The sequence below is a fragment of the Tupaia chinensis genome, unplaced genomic scaffold (genome assembly GCF_000334495.1).
Source record: "Tupaia chinensis unplaced genomic scaffold, TupChi_1.0 Scaffold000014_1, whole genome shotgun sequence".
Taxonomy (NCBI): domain Eukaryota; kingdom Metazoa; phylum Chordata; class Mammalia; order Scandentia; family Tupaiidae; genus Tupaia; species Tupaia belangeri.
Genome location: NW_006159444.1, coordinates 5,122,929 through 5,135,118, shown reverse-complemented (window position 1 = coordinate 5,135,118; position 12,190 = coordinate 5,122,929). Strand labels below are relative to the sequence as shown.

At 40.5% G+C, this 12,190-nt stretch overlaps 1 protein-coding gene across 1 annotated transcript in view; it reads left to right on the top strand.

The window, feature by feature from the left end:
- Positions 1–7,807, top strand: part of CCDC170 (coiled-coil domain containing 170) — a 121,089-nt gene extending 113,282 nt beyond the window's left edge. The window contains exons 10-11 of the mRNA XM_006140007.3: positions 4,453–4,689; positions 7,367–7,807. Of these exons, the coding sequence (XP_006140069.1) occupies positions 4,453–4,689; positions 7,367–7,567 (438 nt within the window). The 3' untranslated portion in view covers positions 7,568–7,807. The remainder of the gene's footprint in view (positions 1–4,452; positions 4,690–7,366) is intronic.
- Positions 7,808–12,190: the final 4,383 nt, after the last annotated feature.

The window sequence follows — 12,190 nt, the reverse complement described above, 5'->3', positions numbered from 1 at the left end:
GAGAGAGAGAGAGAGAGAGAGAGAGAGAGAGAGAAAGTAAGTCAGGAAAAGGAAACAGACTTTTCTATTTTCTCTTTTTGATCCTCCCACACTCTCACCTGATTAAATGGTGCTCACTCACACTGAAGGCTGCTCTCCTATTAAGGGTCTCACCACCTCCCAATGCAGTTAAAAACCAAATATCAAAACATGAACTTTTAGGGACCAGCAGTTAGCGTAATGGCTATGTCGCTGGACTTCCATGTAGTTAACCGCGGTTCGAATCCTAGACCTGGTGGCTTAAACTCACTCTGGGGATGTGTGTGTGCATGCCCAAGATCCCAAGAGTAGAATGGAAGAGAAGGGATTGTAGCATGGCCATCCTCCCTGGGGGGTGATTTCTCACTTTCTGTCTCTCTGTCTCTTTCTGGCAAGTGCACGCACCCTATAGCAAATAAATAAATAAATAAATAAATAAACAAACAAACAAACAAAAAAACAAATAAATAAATAAATAAAAGCAACTCTCCAAAAAAAAAAAAAGAAACATGAACTTTAGAGGGGCAAACAATTATCCAAACCATAGTGGTCTCCATTGGCCAGAACTCAGTCTTGGGCATTATTTAGGTTAAGTCATTGTTTAGGTTAGGCCTTTATTCTGGGCAATAAGAAAAGAGAAAAAAAAAGTTATTTGGTTGAGAGCTGTTAGTGAGCAGCCTATAATAAATGGTCCAGCCTTAGAGGGAGCTGTGGCCCCAAATCAGCAGTCAGCTGATCAGAAACAAATGGAAAACCCATTATTTTCACTGTAGATTCTCAAGTAAACACCAAAAGGGGTTAACATTCTTCAGTCACCAGCCAAGGTCTTTCCTGCTTTCTCTCTCGGTATGTCTCACTCAAGATAGCTGCTCCCATGTTCTTTCTCCACTCCCGAACTTTCTTCAGCTCAACTTTCTTCATCTTTCTTCCCTAACCACTTACCTTGGACTGAGTTTTTCTATGTGGGCTTGTTGGCCCTGTTTTTTTTTGAGCTCTCCCTCTTCTGAATGTGTTCAGCAAGAGCAGGCCCGAGCAGGAGGCACACACCCTGGGGCTGGGGTGGTAGAGGAGTCTGAGCAAGGCTCAGACTGCTAGGCCCAATGTCTTTCTTCAATTTCTGCTTCCTTTCTAACTAGTTCATTCTTGGCAGTCTTCTTCAAAGAAGAGCACAGCATCTATGTGGGCCATCTTGTGACTCTCCTACCATTTGTATCACCCCAGTCAGAGCCTGGACATACCTAGTTCAGGTGGTGTTTTCAATGCAGCTTCTCAAAGCCCTCCAGCTGGGTAATTGAGATCTTTGCTATTATTTTTTATTATCCCTTATTTCTCCATGAAAGTGGGAGATGGGGAGTAGGGGGCGAGAGAAGGACAGGCACCCCCAGCAGGATCCTTATGCCATGAATCACCCCAGCCTCAGCCAGCCAGGATCATGGACACCTGTGTACCTGGCATGCACAGGCAGACCTTGGGATGAAAACCCAGGTCCTTCCCGTTGGATTTCAGCATTGTGGTGTGTGATGTTATGGTTGTGCTGCTGCTGCTGGCTCCACATTCAAGACTTAATCATTATTCTCCTTTCAGGGATTGACCCTTTAGAGAGAGAGCTGTCACTAGATTTAGAAATCTTTTTCCTTAAAAGAGCAGAGAGTAAGAGAGTAGATACAATGTATACTACAAAGGAAGCCCTGTAGACCTCTCCCTCCTTCCTGGAATCTGAGAGGCACATCTGTCTCGTTTAAGACCAGTTTTGTGCCACTGGAGGAAACTAGAGCACAATTTCTCTGAACTCTGGCTGGCTCTGAGAAGTTCCTTTAGGAGAATTAAGAATCCGATTTAGGGGGACCAGCAGATGGTGTAATGATTCTGTTACAGGACTCTCACACGGCCAGCCATAGTTTGAGTCATAGACCTGGTGGCTTGAAAATCATGCTGGGCACATGTGCATGCATGCCCAAGATCCTGGGAGGAGAATGGAGGAGAAGGGATTGCAGAGTGGCCAACGCCCCTGGTGGGGGGGTGGTCTTTCACTTTCCCTCTCACTATCTCTGTCTCTCTCTCTCTAGTGAGCACACACTCTCTAAGGCAAAAATTTCTACCAAAAAAAAAAAAAAAGAAAGAAAGAAACTGATTTGGGGGGTCAGCAGATGGCATAGTGGTTACACCACTGAACTCCCACATGGCCGACCATGGTTCAACTCCTGAGCTCAGTGGCTTGAAACTCATGCTGGGCATGTGTGCATGCATGCCCAAGATCTTGGGAGGAGAAGGGGTTGCAGCATGGCCATCCCATTTCCCACTTTCCTTCTCACTGTCTCTGCCTGTCTCACTCCTGCAAGCACACACGCCCTAAGGGGGGAAAACCTCAAAAGAAAGAAAGAGAGAGAGAGAGAGAGAGAGAGAGAGAGAGAGAGAGAAGGAAAGAAAGAAAGAAAGAAAGAAAGAAAGAAAGAAAGAAAGAAAGAAAGAAAGAAAGAAAGAAAGAAAGAAAGAAAAAGTGAAAGAAAGAAACTGATTTGGTTTCACCCTTTTCCAAAGAATCGATGCCAGGTTGGACTCTGAGAGGCTGAGGCCTCCGTCACCACTGCCAGCTCCCAGCTTGGTTCTGGAGGCTTGGGTCAGAGTTCTATCACTGACTCTTGCCTTCTGACAAGAATTCAGGCCACCCTCAGGACTGTGATAAAGTCTTATCTTTTTTCAGAAATTCTTGGCAATGAATTCCTCTCATTAGGACTTGATTCATGAGGCTCCAGCTCTCTGTGCTGTGTTTCATCACCTTTGGTGGAGCGCCCACTGTAAATGTTCTCCCCAGTCTGAATAGAAAGGCTGAACAGATCTCTTTTCTATTAATATGAGGTTTTGAATTCAACATACCAATCCCAACAACTTCCCAAATTTGTCACATATTTTCTCTGTAGCAGTGAGACAGTTTGCCTACTAAAAAAATCTATTAGTTTTAAAGGAAGATAAACCTGTTTTAAAATTTGGTATTTATTAAATCAATATAATGCTCAAATTTGTAAAATGTTTGATAGTCTATAGAACTATTATTTAGAACAAAATTTCATTTATATAATTTACAAGTGAATATTCAACTATATTCAAAGAGTTTTACAGATAGGATTCATGATCAATACATTTCCTTTCCTAACTAATTATTTTGGAAGATTTCAAGTTAATACAACAATTTTAAAGAATAACATAATGGGTTCTTTTTAACCCTTCATGTAGATTGTTAACATTTTACTTATTACTGTATTTTGCCTAATGAGAGAGAGAGAGAAAGCTTTTATTTTTTCCAAATCGTCTGACAGTGAGTAGCAAACATCTTGACACTTCACCTCTAAATATTTTCCTATGTATTGCTCAAGAACAAACGTGTTGTTTTGTGTGACCAAGGTATGTTCAGTTCATTTAATAATTTACAGTGAGGGCCAGCAGGTGGTGTGGTGGTTAAGATGCTGGACTCCGACATGGTGGACTGTGGTTCGAGTCCTGAACCTCGTGGCTTGCTTTCTCATTTTCCTTCTCTCTCTCTCTGGTGAGTGTACATGCCCAGTAGCAAATTAAAAATAATATTAATAATAATGATAAATAAAACTTAAATAATTATTTTTTAAAGAATTATTTTATTTAACTTTATTTATTTATTTTTAATTTGACCAGAGAGGGACAGTGAGAGACTGGGAAAGTGAGAAAGCAAGCTGCCAGGTCTGGGATTTGAACCATGGTTGGCCATGAGGAAGTCCACCACTCTTAACCACATGCCACCTGCTGGCACCCAAATTAAATAATTCTTAAAAAAAGAATTCACATTGAGATGGTACTCTCATAAGTGATCTCTAATATACATCCCTATTTACATATAGGTTTTGGTAATATGAGGTCCATGGATGATCCTGAGGTCAGCCCCTGCAGACCTGCACTGATTCTTAGTGGTGGCACTTTCTTGTCTCAGGTGCTTACGCTACTGGTGGCATTTCATGACTACAGGGCTCCCTCAGTCCCCTTTCCCTAGCTGTTGGCATTTTGCATATGGCTGTTCTTCTTGGCAAGTTTGCCTTATTGTGATTTCAATTACCTGTGTTCAGCCAGAGTCCAGAAAATCATGCCGGTTCACCATGGTTCCATGATCTGTAATAGGACCTCCTGAAGCAGGTGACCCTCCTTCTGACAGTCCATCAGTAGCCAAATGCTGAGTCACCCTTTATCTCATTGAGTTTCCTAATCAAGACCGTCCAGTATGCCATTTATAAATGCCAGCCGTCTTAAGATATGTGTGTCCCGCAGTTTTAACAAAGGCTGTGTAGCTGGGATGAATTCCCTTCTTTATAAAAACATTAAGTGAAACCCATTGACTTCTGGTTTGTCTTGTTTATATGATTTCCTTAACTAAACACAAAATAAATAATCAACACTCTCTTCTCTTCTTAGATTAAAACTTTGGAACAGACTAAAGTTATCGAAGACCTAAATAAATCGAGAGACAAGCTGGAGAAGATGAAGGAGAAAACTGAGAGAAAGCTAGTATCTGTCAAGTCAGAGCTGGACACTACAGAGCACGAGGCTAAAGAACATAAAGAAAGGGCCAGAAACATGATAGAAGTGGTAACCAGTGAAATGAAGACACTCAGAAAGTCGCTGGAAGAAGCAGAGAAGAGAGAAAAGCAGGTGGGTACAAATCTGGTGGTGAAATTTTGCCTAGGAAATGTCCACTTAAAAACCTGGTAATGACTTCTTCTAGTCTGTTTTGTGGTTAATAACAGAAATTACCTGAAACTGGGTGATTTTTATAATCGAGCTTAATTCAGCTCATGGTCTAGAGAGCCAAGGTCCCAGGAGCCTTTCTGATGGGTTCTTTTTGCTGCATCAGAACATATGGGATGCAGGAGCGTGTGGTCAGTGTTCCATGTGCCTGTCTCAGACCCTGTATCTTCTTTTTCTTTTTTTTTAGAGAGAGATTTTTACTATAGGGCACGTGCACTCACCAGAGAGACAGAGAGAGACAGAGAGACAGAAAGTAAGAAATTACCCCCCAGGGGAGATGGCCATGCCACAATCCCTTCTCCTCCAGTCTCCTCTTGGAATTTTGGGCACACAAACACATGTGTCCAGCATGAGTTTTAAACCACTGGGTCCAGGACTCGAACCACGATCGACTATGTGGGAGTCCAGCGACATAACCATTACACCATGTGCAGGTCCTCAGACCCTCTTCTTATAAACCTACCAGAATTCAGTCACAGAGGCCCGTCCTAATGACTTTAATTCTAATCTCTTTCCAAAGACGCAACCTTTTGATACTTTTTGACAATCGGATTAGGTTTTCACTCTCTTAATCCCATCACAGTAGGTCAGCACATGAATTTTAGGTGGATATATTCTAACTATAATTCCTACATTTCTTTTGTGAAAAGAATATGGAATGCTTCACAAATCTGTGCATCTTTTATAATCTTCCCTGTATCATTTTAATTTTAGTGTATGTGCTACAGAAGCAAGCACTATTCATACATTTCTTCCAAAACAAGCTATGAAGCTTTCCATTGTATTTCAACATATCCACTCAAACCTCCAGCGTATTTTTGGCACTCAAATAAGTCTTATGATTTACCTTTCTAAGGAAAATATTTCACATCTTCATGACATGACTTGGAGGGAAGAAAAGACACCCTTATCAAAGCAGTGGGAAGGTAGTGAAAAACCAGGTTATGGTTGTGACAAGGTTTTCCTGTTTGGTGATTGCTTCTGCAGTCTGCATTTCCCAGATCTTTTAATATAGTCTATAGCCTCGACAGTGAAGTGTTATCTCTAGCAGAGATCAGGTGTAGGAAACAGCCCCAAATCTTAAACAGTGGCACACAGACTTGATGGCCAACCCAATACAGATGGAAGCCATAAAAGAGTCCTCATGCACTCACTGGCTGAAAGGGAAGCATTTTATCTGGTGAGTACATCAGGTCAGGCATGAAGAAATGTGTACTGGGCAGCCTGACCCCAGAACTTTTGACTCTCATCTCAGTCTTTGTCTGAAGCTCAAAAGGGCATAGAGTGGACTCTGATCCTAGGATTCCCCCCACCCCCCTTTGTCTGCCTCTGCTTTGGCTCATGTGTCAGACAGAGTTGGGAATAGTCAAATTATGGGTGAGCACTCAGAGAGGAAACCTCTCAGGAATTAAGAGCTTTGGCCTCATTCAAAAGGTTGGAAAACTTTTCCACTAGGGAGACTAGGCAGGTTCATTCAGGCTACTTAATGGAATACTATAGACCGGGTGGCTTCGGAACAACAGAAATTTATCTCTCACAGTTCTGGAGGCTGGAAAGTCCAAGACCAAGGTGCCGGCAGATTTGGTGTCTGGTGAGGTCCTGTTTTCTGGTTCAGAGTTGGCACCTTGCTGTGTCCTCAGGTGGTGGCAGGGACGAAGCTGCGCTCTGGGGCTTCTTTTATAAATGCACTAATCCCATCATAAGGGTTCCATCCCAGAGGCCCCACCTAGTGTCACATTGTCAGTACAAATGTGACATTTCAAATACAAATTTTGTAGAACACATTCAGACCATGGCAGCTGGAGAGAACATATTTCCCAAGTTGGAGTCTGCATGGGAAGGAGTTTGGGAAGCATATGAACTTGGGGTGAGGATGTTTGGATGGTGTTCTCCTGGACGTAACTTTGCTTCAAATTAGACACATCTTTTCTAGAAATGAAGGTACATGTAGTGAAGTGTATATATACATAAATATCCCTGATTTATTTGCTTCTATATTAGCCTTGAACTGCAGAAACCAGCCTAAGAATGGAAAGGGGGTATATTTCATTGTCTCTAGTCTATTTTTTCCTTTTCAAGTGGACAAACAGTAATTCCAAAGCAGTCCAGTGGTATGGGCTGTCAGGTGGCAGTCTGTGCAGTGATTAGATAATGATCTAGACATCTTCCCATTTTCATTAGCTCATACTTTCTCACCATTTGTTCTTTTAGCCTGAGAGATTCATTGCCAAGTTAAAATGCCAAGGCATAAGTGTTTATCACTCACTAACACAGCAACACCAACGTTTGTGTAACACTTTCTAGTGTGTAGAGCACACACTCTTCATTTTGTTTGTTTCGATTTTCAGAACAGTCTTCTATGGTAGGTATGTGGTTAGCCCTGACCTGGAGAGGAGAATATAAAGCCTTAGTAAAGTCAGAACCTCATTGTGGTTGCTTAGCTGGGATCTGGTACCCAGTACCACATTACTTGTCTCATTAGAAAAGTGATTATGAAATTGTTGAAGGTTGGTGCCTGAAGAGGCATCAGAGGTAATTTATTTTGTTCTCTCAGGTAATGTGTTTCTGTTTGATATTGCAGCTGGTGGACTTCAGGGAGGTGGTTTCTCAGATGTTGGGCTTGAACATGACCAGCCTGGCTCTTCCTGACTATGAAATAATCAAATGTCTTGAGAGACTGGTCCATTCACATCAGCATCACTTTGTCACTTGTGCCTGCCTCAAACATGTGACTACTGGGAAAGATAGATACCCACAAGGGCACGTGAACCTTCTCCATTAAATACCATATCGCTTGAGGGAGGTGGAACTAAGAGATGGGACACACACAATTCTCAATATTACAAATTCCCCACATCTTTGAAATGCATTTAATGTAAGGAAATTTTATATTATGATAAGTTAGCAAGAATGTTTCAATGGAGAGAAAGAAAGGATTTCATAGGAATGGCCTTTAGATAAAGATTTAGCACTAGTAACACCTATTATGGGGTCCAGCAGGTGGTGTGGTAGTTGAGATGCTGGACTCCCACATTGTCAACATTGGTTTGAATCCTAGTTTGGCTTGAAAATCATGCTGGGTACATGTATATGCATGACCAAAATCCTGAGAGGAGAATGGAGCAGAAGGGACTGTGGTATGACCATCCTTCTAGGGAGTGATTTTTCACTCTTCCTCTCTCTGTCTCTCTCAAGTGAGTGTGTGCCCCATGGCAAAAACCTACAAAAAAAAAAAAAAAAAAAAAACCAAAAATCTATCATGTTATTTTTGGCACTTTGGGATCCATAAGAATTCTACTACATTGCATTATTTAGATTGAGAAATGGAAACAGGGAATTAACATTTAACTAATAATAGATAAGAGTTATAGTATCTCATAGTATATCGTAGTATCTATTATGAGTTGGGCTTTGCTGGCCATTGTTTTAAATTGTGTGCATTGCCACAGAGAGACAGAGAGAAAGTAAGAGGGAGAGAAAGGCCCCCCCCCCACCTGTGGGGCTCGATACATTGCAATCTCTTCTCCATTTCTCCATCCTGTCAGGATCTGTGGCATGACCATATGTCTGGCATGTTTTTCAAGCCACCGGGTCTGGGATTCAAATCACACAGCCAGCCACATGGGCTCTGGTTCCCTTAACTACTAGGTCACAGGCTGCCTCTTTGCTAGCCAATTTGTCACAATAACCATATGTAGAAGCTTTGATGATTTTATTTTACACCCTTCTTTGGGCTCAGAGACAATGTTAACTACCCAAATCTTTTGGTTAGTGATGGAACCAAGATGGACTACATGTTGGCCTTGTGTCAAAGACCATACCTTCTTTACTGTTCTATAGTCTGTTTCTCCTGATTCTTTAATTCTGGTAGAAGTTTCCTGAATAAAGGAAGAGAAATAGTCCTAAAATCAAGAATTAGAGCCAGCTGGTTGGCTGGGTCCCACATGGCCGACTGTGCAGTTCAAGTCCCTGACCCAGTACCTTGAAAAACACACTCAGTGTGTGCGTGCCTGCCCAAAATTCTGAGAGGAGAATGGAGGAGTAGGGATTGCTGCATGACCATTCCCCCTGGGGATGCTTTCTCACTACCCTTCCCTACCCAGGGCACATGCGTCCTTTAGTAAACAACAACAATAACTAAAATCAAGAACCAGAGTCCCAAAGTTATAGATTTAACAGTGTAATCTATACGATCTATTTTTTTTTTAAAGCAATGCACTCAATTGATTTGGGTAAGATAGTAAGATGTACAAAGGTTTGGATAAGACGTATAAGAAATGTACCTATTTAAGATACTGCCGCTAGATCACATCTGCAGTGATTTGTAATGTTTGAATAGGTCTGATCTCGAGTCTTTAAAAATGAAAGCTTTAATGTGGATCCAAATATTTAAGATGAAGTTTTATCCACCAATGACTCAAATGCACTCAAATCGAGGGTATAAGGGTCAGGATTTTATTATAAATTTCTATCACTTTTGGCTTTCCTTTCAACTTTCTATGTTACCAATATTTTTCTCAAATACCCCAAATTTCTCAAAAACACAAATATTAATTATTAATATAATTAAATCTTCTGAGAAAAAGGAGTTTACTCTTTTGAGAAATTTACATTATTTCTACTATAGGAAATGCATTTTTAAAAAAATGTCCCTGAAAGAAATACTAGTGTCTTATTAAAGGAAAGGAAAATAAATAGATCTAATGAACCTGAACCTCAGGAGAGACTAAAAAAAATACAATAAACTGTTCACAAAAGGTTAAAAAGCCAGTTTCACAAACAAAGCATGGGGTGCTTCTTGGCTAAATGAGATGAAAGAGACCTAACATTCAATTGCAAAGCTTGAAGCCAGATTGGTTCCTAGTTTGGATTTTAAAAAAGCATAAAAATATTCCTGTAATAATTGGGTAAACTTGGATGTGGACTGAGGACTAAATGATGCTAAAATTATTTTGAAAACTTTTTAGTTTGATATATTCACTGCTATTGATTGTTTTACTTTAAATAATTAAAAATCCAAGAATCCATAACGTGCCAGAAAATAAGTGATAAGATGGCGAGAAAGTGAGGATCTTTTTAGAAGAAAACTATTATCTAATGCATGTTGAATGGATGGTGAGAGAAAAAAAAAAGAGAGAAAATGAGAAATCTGAAAGGAAGGAAATGAGTTGGACGCTTACAGGTTGGATGACAGACCACACAGAGGGAGAGACCAGGCTCTGCACGAGGGCAGGTCGTATCTGCCTGGCTCTCTCCTTCGCCTCAGTGTGCATTTGCCAAGCCAGTGAGCACACCTGTCAGCTCTGCTTGAGGACACTGGATAGACTGGCCAGAGGCAGGAGAGCCACCCTCGAATTAAGAGGACATCCACAATCTCTGGAAGCTCCTCGAATGCTCCAAAGAGGCAGTGCTAAGGACCCACACTCACGGTGTGGAGATGTAACTTCACCGGCTCTCGGAGCTGAAGGACTCTGCTTTTCCCAGGAACACGCACCCACAAATGTATCATGGGAGGTGGGTGTGGATGGAGGAGGGTTGTTTTTGTATGTTCTCTGTTTTCATTTTCCAAATATAGACTTTAATAAATTTGATTTATTGCCTCTGTAAATTTGTTTTCTACATAATTCAAAAATATTTTAATCAGTATCATTAAAAAATAAATAAAATGTATTTTTCCATTTGTGCTTTGTCATTTATTATATGTCAGAATCCACAAAAGGGACTGAAATCGTCCATAGTGATTAGTACTGTAGTTTCTTTTCATTATAAGAAATTACATTTCATTTGTTCAAATACATGTTTCTACAATAGTTTTATGGTATGACTCACGTGGGTATACAATAATCTCTAATATGTATAGAAATACTAAAAAATTTGAAAATAACCCTCAGAGACCTTGAGTGGAATGGGTACAGAGAATGAGATAAATAAATTCTGTACATTAAATCATTCACCTACACATGAACTACTTGTCATTTGTACAAGCTGCAAAATCCTTTACTTATTAAAATATTTTTTGAATTTTGTGTTGCCAGAGGGCTCATTTGCTCATCAAAGAAAGAGAGAGAAAGCACTCCCTTGCCACGCGGGTCATGGTCACGTCAAATTTCCTTTTCCTCCAGTTCTTCATCCCTTAAGGATTTGGGGCAGCATTCACATGCACCCGGAGTGTCTGAAAATCCTTACTAAGGTTATTTATTTCCTCGTTAAAATGCCAGTAGGGTTGTTGGCTTTCCTTCTGCAGCATATTCCGGATTTGGCAGGCCAGCTTCATATTTTTATGTTTGACTTTGTTCTTTTACAATATCCATGTATATTTTATGTTGCTCAGTAAAATTCATTAGGTCAATGTGATTTTTAGAGATGATTTAAAAATATTTAATACTATCTCTTCTACCAAATACACTTGAGTGATAATTGCTTCTGAGGATATTATGCTAGTCACTGTCTGAGACATCAAATGCAAGCATAAAGTGTCTTAATTAGGAAAAAATTTTAAGTGTAATTTATCTACATTTTCAGCTTTGTGATATAGCCTGTTTTATAGATGAACAGTGAGTGATTCAAGGCTGAGGATTGGTGGGTTGAAGAACACTTAAGCAAGTCTATATTATTGATATTCTAACAATACTAAGGTCTCAGAAGTGGAATGTAATTTTCGCTGGGGAAGCATTTAATGGTTACATAACCATGACCAGGAAGCCTCCACCACCCTGTGCTGTAGTGATTATACCCACATTGTCATGCTCTGCACTCTGCTTCTCACCAGGAACTGGGGTCTCTGTGTTTCTTTTCCTCTCATGTAGCTTCTAGTCCATCATCCTTTTGTCTTTATCTAAAAATTTTTGCTCTGTTTAGGCTCCTAATAATTGTACATAACTCTCTTCTGGTCCTCATTGTGGTTATTTACTAACATCCTATCTATTCTCCCTTTTTAAGACTCTTGCAAATGGTTCATGGGTGACTTCTCCACCCTATCAAGTACTGCCTTCATCTTGGGTGACTTTAATGCCCATAAGGCCAACACAGGCAATATTATCATATCTCTAGTTCCTGGGCCTTTGCAGTTCTCGTACTTTCCTTTGGTTTCATTAATTCACAGCCTATATTGCAGTCTACAGTAATTCTACTTAGGCTGACTTACACAGAGAAGAGAATTTTGGGGACTCATTTAAAAGATTCTGGAGTAGATTAGCTTTAGACTGGTTAGATGCAAAGGATTCAGAATTTGTCTGAGTTCCTGCTACTTCAGTTCTCCTCTTATCTCTGCTTGATTGTGATTGTCTTTGCCTGCCATCTTGGCCTCACTTTATCTTCCTGCACATGGGCTTCACCAGGACACCAGAAGAGATGGACACAGGCAGTTACATGGTCTTCACCACTTGAGCTGAGAAAAGAAGCATTC